At 38.2% G+C, this 23,345-nt stretch overlaps 1 protein-coding gene across 1 annotated transcript in view; it reads left to right on the plus strand.

The window, feature by feature from the left end:
• ext1c (exostoses (multiple) 1c) overlaps window positions 1-22,579 on the plus strand; it is a 164,154-nt gene extending 141,575 nt beyond the window's left edge. The window contains exons 5-11 of the mRNA XM_072448190.1: window positions 1,349-1,481; window positions 5,381-5,499; window positions 6,542-6,637; window positions 10,136-10,222; window positions 11,541-11,701; window positions 20,574-20,745; window positions 22,325-22,579. Of these exons, the coding sequence (XP_072304291.1) occupies window positions 1,349-1,481; window positions 5,381-5,499; window positions 6,542-6,637; window positions 10,136-10,222; window positions 11,541-11,701; window positions 20,574-20,745; window positions 22,325-22,510 (954 nt within the window). The 3' untranslated portion in view covers window positions 22,511-22,579. The remainder of the gene's footprint in view (window positions 1-1,348; window positions 1,482-5,380; window positions 5,500-6,541; window positions 6,638-10,135; window positions 10,223-11,540; window positions 11,702-20,573; window positions 20,746-22,324) is intronic.
• The last annotated feature ends 766 nt before the right edge of the window (window positions 22,580-23,345 follow it).

Raw genomic sequence — 23,345 nt, forward strand, 5'->3', positions numbered from 1 at the left:
TCAGGCACATTTACTCTTACATTTACTCAAGTACATTTACTCTGTTACACTTACTCAAGTACATTTACTCTGTTACATTTACTCAAGTACATTTACTCTGCTACACTTACTCTGTTACACTTACTCAAGTACATTTACTCTGGTACACTTACTCAAGTACATTTACTCTGTTACACTTACTCAAGTACATTTACTCTGTTACACTTACTCAAGTACATTTACTCTGTTACATTTACTCAAGTACATTTACTCTGCTACACTTACTCTGTTACACTTACTCAAGTACATTTACTCTTACATTTACTCAAGTACATTTACTCTGTTACACTTACTCAAGTACATTTACTATGATACTTTTACTCTGTTACACTTACTCATACTCAGATACATTTACTTTTAACATTTGAGTCTGTGTTTAGTGCTTGTCCCATGTTGTTGTTGTTGTTGACATATTTGTTGTTTACTGTTGTGTTCTTGCAGATTTCTGTACGTGTTTCACTCTGTTTTTATATGGACTCCTAACACTTCATACAGTATATTTCTACTAATCCTCATTATACTGTATATAATGTAATGTGTGTTGTGTATATCGCTGTTTACTAGCTAAACTACAGCTGATACTGGCACTTTTACAGAAATATTGATTCATGTCATTGTCCCTGTCCAAAGAAACTCATAATAATGATCATAATTTACTTACATACAGTTACATTCACTCAAAACTCTTTTAGTTTATTATAGTTTTAATTGTTTTAGTTTTAAAGTTCTTGAAGATGACTTACCGGCATAAACAGAGGCAGCAGTGTCTGGACAAACGACACAAACAATGCCTTTGGTTGCTACGATACGAGGCCAGCGACATCTTTGTGGATCTTTACACCTTTAAAATCACAGACTTTTCATCTGGATGCGTTATTCTAAAAACAGTCATCTCAAACAATACGCACTTAATACTTAACACCGCCCACTCCGCACTTGTATTTATTTATTTTAGTTATTTTATTTATTCATTTTATTCATTTTATTCATTTTATTCATTTTATTCATTTTATTCATTTATTTTATTTATTTTATTATATATATTTTATTTTTTATTTTTTTTTTTTTTTATTTATGTATCTATTTTTTTATATTTTTTCTTCTTCTTTCATTTTTTTCTTCTTTTTTTTCTTGTTACTGGACTGTATCTTTATTTATTTATTCTTTCAATACAAAAACGATTAAAAAAAAAGAAAAAAAGACCAACATCACAGAGACTCCTCTTTCTCACTCCGTCACTTGCACTTCATCCCCTTCTCCTCTTCACCTCCGCCGTCTCACCCTCTTCCACGTCTTTACGCCTCCGCAGATCATCAAGGACCGAGTCTTCTCCCACGTCTCGAGGAACAAGTACATGTGGAACTCTTTACCCGGCGGATTGTTCGTGCTGCCCGAGTATTCCACCCACCTGGCCCACTTCCCCTTCTACTACCTGGGCCTAGGTAACACACGCCGCGCACACGCCGCACACACGCCGCACACACGCCGCACACACACTGAGCACACACGCCGCACACACACTGAGCACACACGCCGCACACACGACGCACACACGACGCACACACGCCGCACACACGCCGCACACACACTGAGCACACACGACGCACACACGCCGCACACACGACGCACACACGCCGCACACACGCCGCACACACGCCGCACACACACTGAGCACACACACTGAGCACACACACTGAGCACACACGCCGCACACACGCCGCACACACGCCGCACACAAGCCGCACACACACCGAGCACACACTGAGCACACACTGAGCACACACACCGAACACACACTGAGCACACACACTGAGCACACACGCCGCACACACGCCGCACACACACTGAGCACACACTGAGCACAAACGCCGCACACACGCCGCACACACGCCGCACACAAGCCGCACACACACCGAGCACACACTGAGCACACACGCCGCACACACACCGAGCACACACTGAACACACACTGAGCACACACACTGAGCACACACGCCGCACACACGCCGCACACACGCCGCACACACACTGAGCACACACTGAGCACAAACGCCGCACACACGCCGCACACACGCCGCACACACGCCGCACACACACTGAGCACACACTGAGCACAAACGCCGCACACACGCCGCACACACGCCGCACACACGCCGCACACACACCGAGCACACACTGAGCACACACGCCGCACACACACCGAGCACACACTGAACACACACTGAGCACACACACTGAGCACACACGCCGCACACACGCCGCACACACGCCGCACACACGCCGCACACACGCCGCACACACACTGAGCACACACTGAGCACACACTGAGCACACACTGAGCACACACTGAGCACACACTGAGCACACACACTGAGCACACACTGAGCACACACTGAACACACACTGAGCACACACTGAGCACACACTGAGCACACACACTGAGCACACACTGAGCACACACTGAGCACACACACTGAGCACACACTGAGCACACACTGAGCACACACACTGAGCACACACTGAGCACACACACTGAGCACACACTGAGCACAAAGTGAGCACACACACTGAGCACACACTGAGCACACACACTGAGCACACACTGAGCACACACTGAGCACACACACTGAGCACACACTGAGCACACACTGAGCACACACTGAGCACACACTGAGCACACACACTGAGCACACACTGAGCACACACTGAGCACACACACTGAGCACACACTGAGCACAAAGTGAGCACACACACTGAGCACACACTGAGCACACACTGAGCACACACTGAGCACACACTGAGCACACACTGAGCACACACACTGAGCACACACTGAGCACACACTGAGCACACACACTGAGCACACACACTGAGCACAAAGTGAGCACACACACTGAGCACACACTGAGCACACACTGAGCACACACTGAGCACACACTGAGCACACACTGAGCACACACACTGAGCACACACTGAGCACACACTGAGCACACACACTGAGCACACACACTGAGCACAAAGTGAGCACACACACTGAGCACAAAGTGAGCACACACACTGAGCACACACTGAGCACACACTGAGCACACACTGAGCACACACTGAGCACACACTGAGCACACACTGAGCACACACACTGAGCACACACTGAGCACACACTGAGCACACACACTGAGCACACACTGAGCACACACTGAGCACACACACTGAGCACACACTGAGCACAAAGTGAGCTCTGCGCGCACGTGGAGTGATTGCACGTTTAGAGCGGCGTGTGCAGCGCGGTGAAGGAGGTAATCAAAGGCGCTTGAGACATAATCAAGTATTTACAGGAGTGGGCGGACGTCTGAGGGTCTTTTGCTGCTTTTTATTCACCTTTTTAAGTCTGTTTTACCGCTGCGCTGAATGTAAATGATGTTTTGGAAAAAGGTTAAGGGCGAGGACTTATTTTCCACGGAGATGCAGAAAGAATTAAGAGTTTTAGAAAGTATTTGGTTAAAAAGACTACTCAAGTAAGAGTAATTATGTCAAATGTGATTATGTAAAATCTGATTTATAATGAAAGTAAATGTCAGATATGTCCAGTTTTGTCATTTACCAATATCGATATTAAGATTTAAATGATAGAAAAAATCACAAATTAACTAAAATAAATGTATTCATCTGCAAATAAAATCGTTTTTGCATGAATGTGTAGATTTATTTTAAATTGAATAACACTCAAAACAGAAAAATAAGAAACACAGGAAAAATAAAAACAATAAAATAATAATAATAATAATAAAAAAATAATGATAAAATGATAACAATAATATATATATATATTTTTTTAAAAGATAGTCATAATAATGGCACAATGAGATAAAACATAAATAAAATTACGGCACAACCAGTCCAACACGTGTCTAATGTCTGTTCTAATGTCTAATTCTAAAGTTTAATTACACTTTTACCATTTTCAGTCATTAATCTGTTCAAAAGGGACAAACTGGGAATGACACATGGGCTCAAACAGAGGCAGCATAAAAAACATATTGGTACAAATAATCAGATACATTTTCAATATCGGGCCAATATCGCTCCTGGTAACAATAACTGGCAACAAAAGTTTCAAATAAGACTCGCTGTATTCAGACTTAGATTTTATAAACTTTATCACTCAGACTGTCTTCTTTTTTCAATATTTCTTGCACAAACAGCTCCGACAAAATGTTAAACACGACCGCTCGCCCACACAATGGCTGCGTGAAAGTAGCAATTATTCTTCATAAATCAGAAGCTCAGAGCCCTGAAAGCTGGAGCTCCGTTAATGAAGCGTGTTTGTGGGATCAAACGTCTTCAGGGAGTTTGCGTATGTTCCAGTGTGAGAGTGATGGGCAATGACAATTATCGCCTTATTATGTCACGTAAATAGATGATGCTTTAGAACAACAACAACTTCATTTGCATTAATGAAGCTCAGAGACTTTCATAATGAACAAGTCGTTTATTAAGGATGATTCAGACTTAATAAGTACTTAATTAAAAGGTTAACTAAAAGGAGTTGATGAATCAAGGAGGATTACTTAAGCAGTTACTGAGCCTAACTGTTCATTATGAATATTTTTGTGCTTTAAAATGCCTATTTCAGGTTGGACGACTCATTAAACTAAAATGCAGATAAGATAAATATGTTTTAAATAGTTCTGAAAAATTATACACATGTATAACGCCAGAATAGTTTTTTTTTTAGGTTTATAATTTCACTTCCTGTTTGGAATTGATGTCATGACACTAGGAAATTACCCAGCAAACACTGGGCCAAAACTCATTAAAAAAGACAAATAAAGCTGTGTGAGAGTGACTTTATTTTGTTGAATCAATGTTTAAAGTGTCAAAAAAGTTGTTTATTTTGTGTTAATTATGCATAAATGAGTGTGATGTCACTTCCTGTCATTTTCTTTGGACGTTTTCTCCACAAATACATACTCGACTGGTGAAAAACTATCATTAATATTTACAAGAGGTACAAATACACCACATAAAGTCAAAATTAGAAAATCATTTGCACTTTAAAGCTAATTAAGGTGTAGTTATATAAAGTTATATATAGATAAAAGTTATATATAGATATTTAACATAAAGCATGGCCTATCGTCTACTAACTACGCTCTATATATTACAACAACTAATATCAAAATATGTATAACGATGTATTTAAAGGTGCTCTACATAACTCGTCTGCTGTTATTACTTCGCATGGATTATTTCGAACAGATAATTAAACACAAACAGCTGGATTATGTTATGATTATGAAGCAGGAAGTGTCTAAATAAGTGTGTGTGGTTTTGTCTCGCTCAGGGGTGAGTCCGGGCCAGGAGTTCACCGCAGTGATCCAGGCCGTGTCTCCTCTGGTGTCGCAGTCTCAGCCAATCATGAAGCTGCTGCAGGTGGTCTCCAAGTCCAAGTACTGCTCTCAGGTACGGCACCGGCGCAGGGGCCCGACGTCGCCACAGAACCACCTCGTCGCGGCGTAACAGTGTTTTCTCCTGATTAGTAAACGTGGACGAGGGCTGAAGGGTTTGGGACCAATCGAATCTAAAAGCGATTCATCTGACAAGCAAATGTGTGATTGTTTTTCATGTTTTGACAGCGGTTCAAAGTTAAAGAGCCTATGATAAGTTGGACGACTCGTTGAACTATAATGGACTTAAAAATTTTGCTAAAAATCTTAATACAAAAATATCCCAGAATAGCTCATTTTTTAGGTTTATAATTTCACTTCCTGTTTGTAATTGATGACATCACACTAGGACAATTTGGGCAAAAACTCATCTAATGTCAATTTTTTTATTTGACAAATCAAAAATACATGAGAGTGACTTTATTTTGTTGAATTGATGTTTAAAATGTCAAAAAAGTAGGTTATTTTGTGTAAATTATGCATAAACTTAACTGAACTGGAATGAGTGTCCCTAGTGTGATGTCACTTCCTGTCATTTTCTACAGCTTCTTCAACGTTTTCTCCACAAATATCTTCTCGATTGGTGTAAAACTATAATGTATGTGTAAACAGGTATAAATACACAGAATAAAGTCAAAATTAGAAAATTGTAAAAATCTGTCACTTGCACAATTTGTACATAATGTAACGCAGTAAAACACTTTTGATTTTTGTCATTAGACTGTATTTTCTCATGTAAAACCCAATGAGAACAAAACCTGTTTTTCAAGTGAAAATGTAGCAGCACTTAAATCATTAAAAACATTTACTTAAAAAGAGACATTTAAGAAAAAAATAAAACATGATTAAATTTAAAAACAGAGGATTTTTGTAGGATTTATTAAAGATTCAATTCTGAGCTCAAAACACTGGTCTACATCATGAAGTGTTGGTCCAGAAAAGTATCTCAGTGTTTTTAAAGTCAGAGGCCTTCACTAATGACTTCTGAAGGAACTCCTGCCGTGTTGTGTTTGTTTTAGCTAAAGAAACAATGGTCAAAAGTGTTTCCATGTGTTCAGATCATCATCTTGTGGAACAGTGAGAAGCCTCCTCCCAGTCGCAGTAAATGGCCCCCGATGCCAGTTCCTCTCACAGTCGCAGACGGACGCAGGAAGGTGAGGCTTAAAAATGACATCCATACAGGTGTTTATACAGTTACTACAGGTGTTTTATACAGTTACTACAGGTGTTTATACAGTTACTACAGGTGTTTATACAGTTACTACAGGTGTTTATACAGTTACTACAGGTATTTATACAGTTACTACAGGTTTTTATACAGTTACTACAGGTGTTTATACAGTTACTACAGGTGTTTATACAGTTACTACAGGTTTTTATACAGTTACTACAGGTGTTTATACAGTTACTACAGGTGTTTATACAGTTACTACAGGTGTTTATACAGTTACTACAGGTTTTTATACAGTTACTACAGGTGTTTATACAGTTACTACAGGTGTTTATACAGCTACTATAGGTTTATATACAGTTACTATAGGTTTATATACAGTTACTACAGGTGTTTATACAGTTACTATAGGTTTATATACAGTTACTACAGCTTTATACAGTTACTACAGCTTTATCCAGTTACTACAGGTTTATATACAGTTACTACAGGTGTTTATACAGTTACTACAGGTTTTTATACAGATACTACATGTTTATATATAGTTACTATAGGTTTATATACAGTTACTACAGGTGTTTATACAGTTACTATAGGTTTATATACAGTTACTACAGGTGTTTATACAGTTACTACAGGTGTTTATACAGTTACTACAGGTGTTTATACAGTTACTACAGGTGTTTATACAGTTAGTACAGGTGTTTATACAGTTACTATAGGTTTATATACAGTTACTACAGGTGTTTATACAGTTACTACAGGTGTTTATACAGTTACTATAGGTTTATATACAGTTACTACAGTTGTTTATATATCTACTAAAATTTTCATACAGTTACTGCAATTTTCATACAGTTACTACAGGTGTTTATACAGTTACTACAGGTGTTTATACAGTTACTACAATTTTCATACAGTTACTACAGGTGTTTATACAGTTACTATAATTTTCATACAGTTACTACAGGTGTTTATACAGTTACTATAATTTTCATACAGTTACTACAGGTGTTTTTATACAGTTACTACAGGTGTTTATACAGTTACTACAGGTGTTTATATATCTACTAAAATTTTCATACAGTTACTACAGGTGTTTATACAGTTACTACAGGTGTTTATACAGTTACTACAGGTGTTTATACAGTTAGTACAGGTGTTTATACAGTTACTATAGGTTTATATACAGTTACTACAGGTGTATATACAGTTACTACAGGTGTTTATACAGTTACTATAGGTTTATATACAGTTACTACAGTTGTTTATATATCTACTAAAATTTTCATACAGTTACTACAGGTGTTTATACAGTTATTACAGATGTTTATACAATTACTGCAATTTTCATACAGTTACTGCAATTTTCATACAGTTACTACAGGTGTTTATACAGTTACTACAGGTGTTTATACAGTTACTACAATTTCCATACAGTTACTACAGGTGTTTATACAGTTACTATAATTTTCATACAGTTACTACAGGTGTTTATACAGTTACTATAATTTTCATACAGTTACTACAGGTGTTTTTATACAGTTACTACAAGTTTTTATAGTTACTACAGATTTGTATACAGTTACTACATTTTTTACACAGTTACTACAGGTTAATACAGTTACTACAGGTTAATACAAGTTTACTACTAAAACTAAACTACAACAAAATGAACGGCGCGATAATTATTATCGATTTACCTTTCCATAAACGACAGAGGATTAATCACAACTCATTTAGAATTGTCGTTAACTGGCCATGGAATGAGAAAAAGAAGTTTGATGACTCAATTTGAGCCACAATTACATGCAAAAGACACGGATCGATTCACAAAACGATTGTTTGTTGCAGCCCTAATATTTAACATGGCTATTTCTTATTGGTCCATGTTATTTTTCTGTACTTTGATGAGATTTGAGCAGTTGACGATTTAATACACGACTTCTTTGAGTCATTATAGACACAAACAAACTGATAAAGTGCTTAATACTGCTATTTATTGATTTATTTTTAACAATACTGTACATAATATTGTTTATTTGTTTTATTTCCTTCAGTATTAGCCTGTATCACACTTTAAAAACCTCTCTGCGATACATAAGATACAAATACTCATGGGTTTCAAGGCAATAGCAATAGCATAGCAATGGAAAACTTCAAAAAAATACAGATATTGCATCATTTTAATGGGGAAATGCGCTCACAAAATCCTCAAATCGGGAAGGAATCTGCAAAATCTCTGTGTAGTTTGTCTTCTTGTCCTCTTCTCTCCCAAACGCTGCTCGTGACTTACATCCAGAGCTTTTTTCTTCCTCCTTTTTTCTTCTTCCTCCTCCTCCTCGTGTATTTGCTGCTGCTGCCGTTTCCCTGGCGATGCATTTACCCCAGTCACTCAGCGCTTATTCACGCCATAACACAATCATCTCTCGCTCACTCGAAATCTATATTCACTCCGCGATGACTCGAGGCGTTAAAGTGCAGACGTGCCCTTTAAGTAGTGAGAACGTCAAAGTTGATATAATTATATTACTTCTACTGCAACTGCTCTTACTCTGTTGTTTTTAGGCGACATTTTGAATTTACCGCATTTCTAAAAGTAGTTTTTTTGTATTGTACGACGTGTGAACACGTCGTACTATTGTGTATTTACTTAATTCTACAGAAATACCACCGTTTGCGTGTCTTTTCGTGTACGATTAAGTCCACACAAATGTGCAAAACCAACGTGACAAAGAAATTGCGGTAATGAATGGCGACGTTTAGAGTTTATCTTTGTCGTTATACATAAATATTTATTAAAACTGATCAGGTTAAACATTAACGACACTCACCCTGGTCAGATTGTGCTTTTTAAGAGTTTAGATCGCGTAGATTGTGTCGTAAATCTGCTAAATCTGGACGTTTGATTAACTTTCCACCGTTTAAAAGCGACACTGGAGATGTTTGTGAGAAATACACTTTATTATAAAACCCTGTACGTAACGTTTACGGGTAAAATGGTGAAAATGTGTACGAGAAAGAGGCTAATTCCCTCATGTCAAAGTAATAAACACCTGAAAATCATTGGTTTAACTTTTTGGATTTTTTTGAACCGTCAATTATGTAAAAAGGTTTGTAAAAAGCATTTGCGATTGTGTCTCTCGCTTCATTAATAGATTAATACTTACATTAATGCACAATCTTAATAAATAAGTTGAATTGTTATGAGATAATGGTTGATCATACTTCAAATTAAACACAAATCCACTTCTCTGTCGTTCCCGTTCCTCTTCCCTCCAGCGTTCGTAAATCCCGGTAGTATTTTAAAGTTACGGGTCTCAATAAACCGATACATGATTCAAATGCACTTTATTTACACAGTTTCGTGAACAAAACAGTTTCCGAAACGTGCAAAAACAACAGGTTTTTGATCATTTCTGCACCAGTCAAATCCAAAAATGAGCTGGTTTTGATCAATGTTTACCTCTGTTTTCCTCAGACCACCAGCCGCTTCCTCCCTCACATTTCCATAGAGACGGAGGCGGTGCTGAGCCTGGACGAGGACACGGTGCTGCTGACCAGTGAGGTGTGTGTTCACAGGAAAGGCAAATGTGCAGCGCAGTAAGTCTGTGCTTCTCGAGGCGAGCGACACGTACAGAAGGTGTGGGAGGATTTGACACTTCGATATTTATCTTTTACCGGAGCTGTTTTTGTTCTGGTTTTGTCCTGGATGTGTTGTTTGTTAGTCTAGTTTATTGAAAGGACAGTCTTTTTCTTTATTTTAATTATTTTTTTTCTTTTTCTTTGTTTTATTTTTAATTTTTGTGTACTCTTTTTATTTATTTTTTCCTTACTTTGTTTTATTTGTTTTCTTTTTTTCTTGCTTTGTTTTATTTGTTTTCTTTTTCTTTCTTTCTTTTCTCACTTAGTTTTATTTTTTTCTTCTGTCTTTTCTTATTTTTGTTTCTTTTGTTTCTTTTTTTTCTTGCTTTGTTTGATTTAAAAAAAATCTACTCCGTGTCTTTTCTTTTTTTTATTGCTTTTTTAACGTTTTTAATATATTTTTTCTACTCTGTCTTTTAGTTTTTCTTTGTTTTGTTTTTTTCTGTCTCTTTTTTTTTTTAAATCATTTTTTTTTTCTTGCTTTGTTTTATTTTTTATGTATTTATTTGTTCTACTCTGTGTCTTGTAAAGTGCTTTTTGCTTGTTAGATGACACGAGGATCTAGGTTTTATTTACTTTTAGTAATCAACCTGTTGTTATCTTGACTGCACCTTCCATGGTTGTCAGAAGTTTCCAAAATCAGATGCTAAAAATAGAGACTCGTTTGAACAAGTATTAAAACGGAAGGAAATCACATCATCGAGACAAAATTTGAACCGTTTTAAACTCTGCAGCTTTATCAGCGCTTGTACAAGACCTCCACGTTTGACAAAGGAAGTTCTGTTCTTTTGTGTTGAAATTGTCAGTCAAATGTTAGTCAAATGCATTTTTAATCGTCATTGTCGTATCAAAATTCTTGAAAATAGAGTTTAAAATGTTAGTATCATGACAACACAACAACAGTACAATCCAGATGATTTTTAATGCAAATTCATATCAGTTGAAGGTAAAAAATGTGCTGTTTGATGACATTTTGACATCATTTATTGCAATTTTTAGCCTGTAATTTTTTTTTGCAGCATTGATTTTATGAAGTTCGACTTTTTTTGTCCCTTCCCAAGCCAAATCCTTTGTGGCTCGACATCCTACTCTCTTAATATTCATAACTGAGAGTCCAGACACAGTTATTGTTCATGAAAATACTCACAGAACATAAAAATAATAAACGCGCTTCACTGCAGCGGTCGGTCTCTCGGTTCACCTTGAGCGACGGCGGGCTAAACCTGTGTGTGCACTTCCAGGTGAACTTTGCCTTCTTGGTGTGGAGGAGCTTCCCAGAGAGGATTGTGGGATACCCGCCCCGGAGCCACTTCTGGGACCCGGTGAAACGAGTCTGGGGCTACACCTCCAAATGGACCAACGACTATTCCATCGTCCTGACGGGGGCGGCGTTCTACCACCGGTAACCACGGCAACAACGCATCAAATATCACACACATAGAAATATATAAGATGTCAAAGATGTACTGAGGAAAATATGAAAGTAGTTGTTAGAGTTATTTTAGGCCTCAGAGTCTTAAAGTTCAATTTGGAAATGAAGGTGGAGCTTTTTACTTTAATATTGCTTCTTCCTGGTTTGTGTGCAATACTACAAATACTACATATACTACATATACAACAAATACTACACCTACTACACATACTACAAATACTACACCTACTACAAATACTACACCTACTACACATACTACAAATACTACATATACCACATATACAACAAATACTACACCTACTACACATACTACAAATACTACACCTACGACACATACTACAAATACTACATAAACTACATATACAACAAATACTACACCTACTACACATACTACAAATACTACACCTACTACAAATACTACACCTACTACACATACTACAAATACTACACCTACTACAAATACTACAGCTACAACACATACTACAAATACTACAGCTACAACACATACTACACCTACTACAAATACTACACATACTACAAATACTACACCTACTACACTTACTACAAATACTACTACGCCTACTATACATACTACACATACTACACCTACTACACATACTACACACACTACAAATACTACAAATACTACATATACTACATATACTACTCATACTACAAATACTACACCTACTACACATACTACACACACTACAAATACTACATATACTACACATAATACACATACTACAAATACTACATATAATACACAAATAAAACACTTCTCTGTAGATACTATCTGACTTTTTCTCAGTTGCTTTGGCACATTTTTCTGATCAAAACTGAACACTGGTTCAACCTTCAAATCCTTCAGTTGTTTTTCTAGTTTGTTTTTACAAAGAAAATATCGTCACAAAGGATTTTGTACAATTCTCTCTTGTTTCTTACATTGTCAGAACGCATTACACTCTCTTCTGTTTGGACAAAACATTCAGAAACATGGCCACTAAAAAGAGTAAACCAATTATTATTGGCATTTTCAAATGTTTATGCTTTGGAAAAGAAAAACTATTTACATAATTGTATAAGACAAAGCCAAGAGCATTCAGACTGATGTTGAGAAGTATTTTCATGGGAGAGAGAGACTTATGAAATGCAGTAGAGTTTAGAGTAAAAGTATGTTTAAATGCAAAATGACACTCATCATCTGATACAGAAGAAATAATATTGTAAACAATCGTACTTTTAGGAAAATGAAATGAGACATGACAAATTCAGTTGTCCAAGAAATGTGCCAAAGGAACTGAGCAAAACTGCATTATTACAACAACTATTATTATTAGAATGTTTTGTTTTATACTAAAACTGCAACCTACACTCCAGGCTTAGTCCTGGTTTAGTCCTGGTGTTCTCCAGGTTTAGTCCTGATGTTCTCCAGGCTTAGTCCTGGTTTAGTCCTGGTGTTCTCCAGGTTTAGTTCTGGTTTAGTCCTGATGTTCTCCAGGTTTAATCCTGGTGTTCTCCAGGTTTAGTTCTGGTTTAGTCCTGATGTTCTCCAGGTTTAGTCCTGGTGTTCTCCAGGTTTAGTTCTGGTTTAGTCCTGATGTTCTCCAGGTTTAGTCCTGGTTTAGTCCTGATGTTCTCCAGGTTTAGTCCTGGTTTAGTCCTGATGTTCTCCAGGTTTAGTCCTGGTTTAGTCCTGGTGTTCTCCAGGTTTAGTCCTGGTTTAGTCCTGATGTTCTCCAGGTTTAGTCCTGGTTTAGTCCTGGTGTTCTCCAGGTTTAGTCCTGGTTTAGTCCTGATGTTCTCCAGGTTTAGTTCTGGTTTAGTCCTGATGTTCTCCAGGTTTAGTCCTGGTGTTCTCCAGGTTTAGTTCTGGTTTAGTCCTGATGTTCTCCAGGTTTAGTCCTGGTTTAGTCCTGGTGTTCTCCAGGTTTAGTCCAGGTTTAGTCCTGGTGTTCTCCAGGTTTAGTCCTGGTTTAGTCCTGGTGTTCTCCAGGTTTAGTCCTGGTTTAGTCCTGATGTTCTCCAGGTTTAGTCCTGGTTTAGTCCTGATGTTCTCCAGGTTTAGTCCTGGTTTAGTCCTGGTGTTCTCCAGGTTTAGTCCTGGCTTAGTCCTGATGTTCTCCAGGTTTAGTCCTGGTTTAGTCCTGATGTTCTCCAGGTTTAGTCCTGATGTTCTCCAGGTTTAGTCCTGGTGTTCTCCAGGTTTAGTTCTGGTTTAGTCCTGATGTTCTCCAGGTTTAGTCCTGGTTTAGTCCTGGTGTTCTCCAGGTTTAGTCCTGGTTTAGTCCTGATGTTCTCCAGGTTTAGTCCTGGTTTAGTCCTGGTGTTCTCCAGGTTTAGTCCTGGTTTAGTCCTGATGTTCTCCAGGTTTAGTTCTGGTTTAGTCCTGATGTTCTCCAGGTTTAGTCCTGGTGTTCTCCAGGTTTAGTCCTGGTTTAGTCCTGATGTTCTCCAGGTTTAGTCCTGGTTTAGTCCTGGTGTTCTCCAGGTTTAGTCCTGGTTTAGTCCTGATGTTCTCCAGGTTTAGTCCTGGTTTAGTCCTGGTGTTCTCCAGGTTTAGTCCTGGTTTAGTCCTGGTGTTCTCCAGGTTTAGTCCTGGTTTAGTCCTGATGTTCTCCAGGTTTAGTCCTGGTTTAGTCCTGGTGTTCTCCAGGTTTAGCTCTGGTTTAGTCCTGATGTTCTCCAGGTTTAGTCCTGGTGTTCTCCAGGTTTAGTCCTGGTTTAGTCCTGATGTTCTCCAGGTTTAGTCCTGGTGTTCTCCAGGTTTAGTCCTGGTTTAGTCCTGATGTTCTCCAGGTTTAGTCCTGGTTTAGTCCTGATGTTCTCCAGGTTTAGTCCTGGTTTAGTCCTGATGTTCTCCAGGTTTAGTCCTGGTTTAGTCCTGGTGTTCTCCAGGTTTAGTTCTAGGTTTAGTCCTGGTGTTCTCCAGGTTTAGTCCTGGTTTAGTCTTGATGTTCTCCAGGTTTAGTCCTGGTTTAGTCCTTGTGTTCTCCAGGTTTAGTTCTAGGTTTAGTCCTTTTGTTCTCCAGGTTTAGTCCTGGTTTAGTCCTGGTGTTCTCCAGGTTTAGTCCTGGTTTAGTCCTGATGTTCTCCAGGTTTAGTCCTGGTTTAGTCCTGGTGTTCTCCAGGTTTAGTCCTGGTTTAGTCCTGGTGTTCTCCAGGTTTAGTCCTGGTTTAGTCCTGATGTTCTCCAGGTTTAGTCCTGGTGTTCTCCAGGTTTAGTCCTGGTTTAGTCCTGATGTTCTCCAGGTTTAGTCCTGGTTTAGTCCTGATGTTCTCCAGGTTTAGTCCTGGTTTAGTCCTGATGTTCTCCAGGTTTAGTCCTGGTTTAGTCCTGGTGTTCTCCAGGTTTAGTCCTGGTTTAGTCCTGGTGTTCTCCAGGTTTAGTCCTGGTTTAGTCTTGATGTTCTCCAGGTTTAGTCCTGGTTTAGTCCTTGTGTTCTCCAGGTTTAGTCCTGGTTTAGTCCTGGTGTTCTCCAGGTTTAGTCCTGGTTTAGTCCTGATGTTCTCCAGGTTTAGTCCTGGTTTAGTCCTGGTGTTCTCCAGGTTTAGTTCTAGGTTTAGTCCTGGTGTTCTCCAGGTTTAGTCCTGGTTTAGTCCTGATGTTCTCCAGGTTTAGTTCTGGTTTAGTCCTGGTGTTCTCCAGATTTAGTTCTGGTTTAGTCCTGATGTTCTCCAGGTTTAGTTCTGGTTTAGTCCTGATGTTCTCCAGGTTTAGTTCTGGTTTAGTCCTGATGTTCTCCAGGTTTAGTTCTGGTTTAGTCCTGGTGTTCTCCAGGTTTAGTTCTGGTTTAGTCCTGATGTTCTCCAGGTTTAGTTCTGGTTTAGTCCTGATGTTCTCCAGGTTTAGTCCTGGTTTAGTCCTGATGTTCTCCAGGTTTAGTCCTGGTGTTCTCCAGGTTTAGTTCTGGTTTAGTCCTGGTGTTCTCCAGGTTTAGTTCTGGTTTAGTCCTGATGTTCTCCAGGTTTAGTTCTGGTTTAGTCCTGGTGTTCTCCAGGTTTAGTTCTGGTTTAGTCCTGATGTTCTCCAGGTTTAGTGCTGGTTTAGTCCTGATGTTCTCCAGGTTTAGTTCTGGTTTAGTCCTGATGTTCTCCAGGTTTAGTCCTGGTTTAGTCCTGGTGTTCTCCAGGTTTAGTCCTGGTTTAGTCTTGATGTTCTCCAGGTTTAGTCCTGGTTTAGTCCTTGTGTTCTCCAGGTTTAGTCCTGGTTTAGTCCTGGTGTTCTCCAGGTTTAGTCCTGGTTTAGTCCTGATGTTCTCCAGGTTTAGTCCTGGTTTAGTCCTGGTGTTCTCCAGGTTTAGTTCTAGGTTTAGTCCTGGTGTTCTCCAGGTTTAGTCCTGGTTTAGTCCTGATGTTCTCCAGGTTTAGTTCTGGTTTAGTCCTGGTGTTCTCCAGATTTAGTTCTGGTTTAGTCCTGATGTTCTCCAGGTTTAGTTCTGGTTTAGTCCTGATGTTCTCCAGGTTTAGTTCTGGTTTAGTCCTGATGTTCTCCAGGTTTAGTTCTGGTTTAGTCCTGGTGTTCTCCAGGTTTAGTTCTGGTTTAGTCCTGATGTTCTCCAGGTTTAGTTCTGGTTTAGTCCTGATGTTCTCCAGGTTTAGTCCTGGTTTAGTCCTGATGTTCTCCAGGTTTAGTCCTGGTGTTCTCCAGGTTTAGTTCTGGTTTAGTCCTGGTGTTCTCCAGGTTTAGTTCTGGTTTAGTCCTGATGTTCTCCAGGTTTAGTTCTGGTTTAGTCCTGGTGTTCTCCAGGTTTAGTTCTGGTTTAGTCCTGATGTTCTCCAGGTTTAGTGCTGGTTTAGTCCTGATGTTCTCCAGGTTTAGTTCTGGTTTAGTCCTGGTGTTCTCCAGGTTTAGTTCTGGTTTAGTCCTGATGTTCTCCAGGTTTAGTGCTGGTTTAGTCCTGATGTTCTCCAGGTTTAGTTCTGGTTTAGTCCTGATGTTCTCCAGGTTTAGTGCTGGTTTAGTCCTGATGTTCTCCAGGTTTAGTTCTGGTTTAGTCCTGATGTTCTCCAGGTTTAGTGCTGGTGTTCTCCAGGTTTAGTTCTGGTTTAGTCCTGATGTTCTCCAGGTTTAGTCCTGGTTTAGTCCTGGTGTTCTCCAGGTTTAGTCCTGGTTTAGTCCTGGTTTAGTCCTGGTTTATTCCACAGTCAAACCTGTAGCTTTGGAAAATGCACGTCAAAGTACAATTGTAAATACAGACAATCTACTTTTTTACTGTCGTTTCAATACGTTTTATTATTACATTTATTCATAAAAAGCATGCATTTTCTCCTTCTGCTTTTGCACTTTTCCTCCCAAATCCACACTTTCCATCCGGTCTTATTCCCACTCTTCACAAACCGGTCCTAAAATAGCACACGAGGCCACGCCCTTTGAATCGCAGCTCATTCCTAATCCCCCTAATGAACACGTATTCCTAATGAAACAAAGACAGAGTCATCACTGAAACGCCTCGCGCTCCGTTTTGGGCTTAATCCTGAACCAAACGGGTGTTTTTTGGACCACAGGGAAAGAGTACTATAAATACCAGTACTTGTCCCAGATACATAACATCAACATATATCTCTGTCCGACGGGAAAAGCACGTACAATGTCATGTGACGTCTCGATATAGCACGGACTCAATAACAATAAAAAGATATTCAGAACGAGATGTAAAACGTCCCATTTGAATCTGCTGTGTTCAAAAATATTGAGCGGTTGTTAAAAGTGTGACGGGAATTTCAATATCGCCGGTTGAGGAAAAAGGTGATTTGAAGGAGGACGATTCGCTGAGCTGTCTGGAGGGGGGCGGGGCTTCCAGCAAAGCGGTCTCAATTAGCAATACAAATGGTCTGATTAATGGAGCCGAGCGGTGTCGTCTGCCGCGGGTAATTTAGCGAATAAAGAGCGGGCGAATGTTGCTTCGAGGCGCGTGAAATGACAGAGGAGGGAACTGACGAGACGCTTGAGTTTGTTCAGTTTTGCAGAAAAGAAGCGGCAGGAAATATACAAAGAATACTCTTTTTATGCTGTAATAACTGTAATTTAAGTAGAGGAAATAAAGCAGGAATAAAGAGTTAGTTTCCCAAGGCAGAATCCATTTTTATTGTAGAAAACAAGGAGATAGTGCACAATAAGAATAAGAGAAATGAACTTGTAGGAAATGAAAAGCAAGAAGATGAAGAACAAAACAGTCAAGACAAAGTCAGTCCAATAATAATAATAATAAGACAGTCAAAAATATAATAATAAGACAGTAAAAATATAACAATAAGACAGTTAGAAATATAATAATAAGACAGTTAAAAATATAATAATAAGACAGTAAAAATATAACAATAAGACAGTTAGAAATATAATAATAAGACAGTACAGTTAAAAATATAAAAATAAGACTCTAATAAAATATAATAATAAGACAGTAAAAAATGTAATAATAAGACAGTAAAAAATATAATAAAAAGACAGTAAAAAATATAATAATAAGACTGTCAAAAATATAATAATAAGACAGTAAAAAATATAATAATACGACTATCAAAAATATATTCAATAAGACTGTCAAAAATATAATAATAAGACAGTAAAAAATATAATAATAAGACAGTAAAAAATATAATAATAAGACGTGTCGGTGTAATCCCTCATTTGTCCAGGCGTGTTCCATAGTAGAAAAAGCTTCAGTTGTAGTCATCTGGACTCAGTTTGAAAAAAATAGACGTTTCGACTCTCATCCAAGAGTCATTGTCAATAACAGAATTTAGATCGAGAACTCCGATATTAATACTGTTCTGTGGTAAGACCCGCCCATTGGGAGGAGCCTTCCTGTGGTTACCCCGCTTGGGCTGGTTCACCCTGAGGACAAATTGCCGACTCAAAAACAGAGCAATGTAGTTTATTCGATCCAATGCAGTGAAGAAAGTTGTAAAGAACGTTACATAGGAGAGACTAAACAGCCTCTACACAAGAGGCTCTATCAGCACAGAAGAAATACAAGTTCAGGACCACAGAGTGCCGTGCATCTCCATCTTGAAGCCTCTAATCACTCGTTTGAAGACGGTGAGGTGAAGGTTTTAAGCAGGGAGAAAAGATGGTTTGAAAGAGGAGTCAAGGAAGCTATTTTTGTTAAAAAAGAAAGACCTCCTTTAAACAGAAATGGAGGGCTAAGGTTTAATCTTCCTGTTATTTATAATGGGTTACTGAACCCCTGGAAAGGTAGAGGACCAGGTCCAGGACATTTAGATGCTAATCAGGTACTCAGGGTGGTTGAGCCAGGGTCTCACAAAGACAAAGAGGATTCTAATAGCCCATTAAGATTCTGAATAGGCTAGCTCGGTAGATACAAGGGGGGAGTTTCTGTTGAAACCAACAACTCTTTCTACTTCAGGAAGGCTCCTCCCAATGGGTGGGTCTTACCACAGAACAGTATTAATATCGGAGTTCTCGATCTAAATTCTTTTATTGACAATGACTCTTGGATGAGAGTCGAAACGTCTACTTTTTCAAACTGAGTCCAGATGACTACAACTGAAGCTTTTTCTACTATAATAATAAGACATTTAAAAATATGATAATAAGACAGTTAGAAATATAATAATAATAAAGTTAAAAATATAATAATAAGACTGTCAAAAATATAATAATAAGACAGTTAGAAATATAATAATAATAATAAAGTTAAAAATATAATAATAAGACTGTCAAAAATATAATAATAAGACAGTTAAAAATATAATAAGACTGTAAGAAATATAATAATAAGACAGTAAAAAATATAATAATAAGACTGTAGAAAATGTAATAATAAGACAGTAAAAAATACAATAATACAACTGTCAAAAACATATTTAATAAGACTGTCAAAAATATAATAGATAAGACTGTCAAAAATATAATAATAAGACAGTGAAAAATATAATAATAATAAGACAGTTAAAAATATAATAATAAGACATTAAAACATATAATAATACGACAGTTTAAAATACAATAATAAGATAGTTAAAAATATAATGATAAGACAATCAAAATTAATAATAAAACAATCAAAATTAAGATAATCAAAAGTAATAAGACAATCAAAATATACCGGTAATAATAACGAGAAGACAGTTAAACATAATTAGAAGACAATAAACAATAATAATAAAACAGTCAAAGATAATAAGATAATAAAAAATATTATAAGGACAATCGAAAGTAATAAGACAATAAAAAATAAGAAGACAGTTAAAAATAACAAAACAATAATAAGACAATAAAAATATAATAATAAACAAGACATTTAAAAATAATCAGAAGACAATAAAAAATATATAATAAAACAGTAAAAATAATACAACAACAATCAAAAGTAATAAGAAAATAATAATAAGACAGTAAAAACCAATAAGACAATAAATAAGACAGTAAAAAATAATAATAAGACAGTAAAAAATAATAATAAGACAGTAAATAAGACAGTAAAAAATAATAATAAGACAGTAAAAAATAATAATACAGTAAATAAGACAGTAAAAAATAATAATAAGACAGTAAAAAAAATAATAAGACAATAAAATATAATACAAAAATCTAAAATAATAAGATAACAATCAAAAGTAATAAGACAGTCAAACATAATAATAAAATGAAAGTTAAAGATAATAAGAAGTCAATCAAAAGTGATAATAATAAGAAGACAGTTAAAAATAATAAGTCGGGGGTTTTGGGTTATTGTTTGGTCTTTTCAAGCGTGTGTTTTGTTGCCTTGAGTCACAGACGTGTCATTTATCGAGCATCATTTTTGGAATAGTCAGAATGTTTCTCTCGTTTCTCACCGTGCTTGACCCGCCCGTCTTCTGCCTGCTCCTCCTCCAGGTACTACCACTTCCTGTTCTCTCACTACCTGCCCCAGTCGCTGCGCGCCCTGGTGGACAGAACGGCAAACTGCGAGGACATCCTGATGAACTTCCTGGTGTCGGCCGTCACTCACCTGCCTCCCATCAAGGTGGCCCAGAGGAAACAGTACAAGGAGCTGCCCGTCCCACAGGTATCCAGCTCTTCTTCTCTTCTTCTCTGTTCCTCAGACTTCCTGCAGCATCGTTCCACACTCACTTGTCGTCCTGTGCATGTCCAAACCATCTCAATCTGGACATAACTGACTTTATTTCCAAAGCGTTCGTTAATTATCCGTCCAAACTCGTCCCTTGAATGATCAAACCGTGGCCCAAAACGCAGAATATCCATCAACTAAGCATCAACAATGAATTAGTTTAGTAAATGTGTGTATTTGATAGACATTGAATGGAAACGGCTGTCCTCCAGACCGTTACGCATCGCTTTTGCTGCTGTGGTCGGACTGGGAGTGCGTAAAAGGGAGAAACACGAGACAATCTGACGCAAGGACGACGAACAAAACCGAAGAACGAGTTTCCCCTCATTGTGACTGAAGTACAAATACAAACGGTGCATCAAATAGTCTAAATATTATGATGTCTAAGCTAATAAATGAGTCAAATAAATAAATGAAATACATAATTAAGTGGACAGAAGACTTAATTCTATACATGATACAGCAGTGACAGACAGGGAATTTCAATTTACCGTATTTTCTGGAGTATAAGTCAAAAAAATGCATAATAGAGAAGAAAAACGTATATAAGTCGCACTGGAGTATTAGTCAATTTTTTTGGGGAAATGTATTGGATAAAAATCGAACACCAAGAACAGACATTTCATCTTGAAATGCAGTTTAAAATAATAACAGATTAGAGAACATGGTGAATAGGTGTACGTATGCTAACGCTAACACCTTCAGCTACATGAGGCACAGACAGAACTGTGGTAAGTGTCTGGTATGTTAACGTAACATATGAACAGTTATTCAGATAACTATAGCATAAAGAACATGCTAACAAGTTTACCAAAGCATCAGTTTTACCCCAAATCACTAAATCCACTGAATTCTTCTTCCTCTGTGTCACTTCTAAACAACTCCACAAACTCCGGAAGTAGAGGAAGTGCAGACTCTTCTTCTGTGTCGCTTAGAGCCTAGAGCGCCCTCTTGTGGTTGTCAGTGTGAAAATAACAAAAAAAATGATATAAAAATGTGTTAATAATATCACATATAAGTCACTCCAGCCAAAACTATGACAAAAGGTATGGTAGAAACATTGTGATGGAAAGTATTTGTCTTCTTCAAAAGGAGTTTAATGATTGATGATGTAGAATAAATAAAAACGGAGACAAATATATTTATGTTGTGTTAAAAAACGTTTCCATATATGCATAACTAACTTCGTCGTCTTCGCTTGCTCGTGCAAATGATTGATTTGTTGTCGTTTGGCTCACTTTAGAAACACCAATCAATCCAAATGAAAGGCTCGGGGGGTTCTGCTGCTCAAAGTGGTCCGCAACATCGAACATTTTAGAATAGAAAACAACATTTTAGAATAGAAAACAACATTTTAGAATAGAAAACAACATTTTAGAAAAGAAAACAACGGTCCGACGTCAAATTCATCGGGCCGAATCCCCGCGCGTCACTCTCGCACTGCCCTCCACCTCGTCCCTCTTGCTCGTCTTGCGATTCACACACGGTGTTTATCTTGTTTTCCGTGTGTTTTCAGGGCACCAAAAGCGTGGCGTGGGCAAACCCGGAGCACTTCAACCAGCGCCAGGAGTGCGTGAACTCGTTTGCCAGCTGGTTTGGCTACATGCCGCTGGTCCACTCCCAGTTCCGCCTGGACCCGGTGCTTTTCAAAGACCAAGTGTCCGTCCTCCGAAAGAAATACAAAGACCTGGAGAAGGCGTGAAGAGAGGAGCGCGGCGCCCCCTAGCTGGGAGGCCCCGTTATTGCTCGCAAAAGCGGACGGCGACGCGCTTTACGGACCCCGGCGGACTGTTCCCGGGGCGACCAGCGCGCGGCGAAGAGTCGAATTGGTCCGTGACTCCGGAGAGTCCGAGGAAAAAACGCGGATCTTTGTGGGACGTTTGATTGCGAAAAGGAACGTTTCCGCGGAACAAACGTGACGTGACAACTCCGGAATACGGAAAGGGACCGGTGCAAAACGATCGAAGTGTAAAATGAATAAAAGGTTTATAAAAGCAAAAAACGTGTCTTTCTTTGGCAAATGTTACGCTATTTATTATTTTTTTATTTCCGAAACGACAAAAAGCAATCAACGTGTCAGATATAGAAGCAAAATATACAATAATAAACAACTGGATGAACAGGTTGAACATTGTTATTTATAGAATATAGTCGAAGGGGTTTGTCCGTCAACACCATTAGTGCAATTTTAATCACGTCATCGATAAACTTTGGTCTAAAACAACCGTAAAAGTCTGCGGTTTGGAGCAGAATTCAGACTTAGGAGGAAGTAATTGGACTACGTTTTGTGTTTGTGTCATTTTAGCCACGATTCAAAGTCTGTGTTGTTTTTACTCTTTAAGGATCCGTCAGAAAAGTGGCTTGAGTTTGTCGCGTACTTAAAGGGCGCGCGACAGGTTCTTACGATTTTCTAATTTTGACTTTATTTGGTGTAATTAAACCTGTCGTACAAATAAATGATAGTTTTACATCGATCGAGAAGGTATTTGTGGAGAAAAGGTTGACAAATCTATATAAAATGACAGGAAGTGACATCA

The sequence above is a fragment of the Eucyclogobius newberryi genome, unplaced genomic scaffold (genome assembly GCF_026437365.1).
Source record: "Eucyclogobius newberryi isolate DKJ021-1_F unplaced genomic scaffold, fEucNew1.0.hap1 SCAF_16, whole genome shotgun sequence".
In the NCBI taxonomy this organism is placed as follows: Eukaryota; Metazoa; Chordata; class Actinopteri; order Gobiiformes; family Gobiidae; genus Eucyclogobius; species Eucyclogobius newberryi.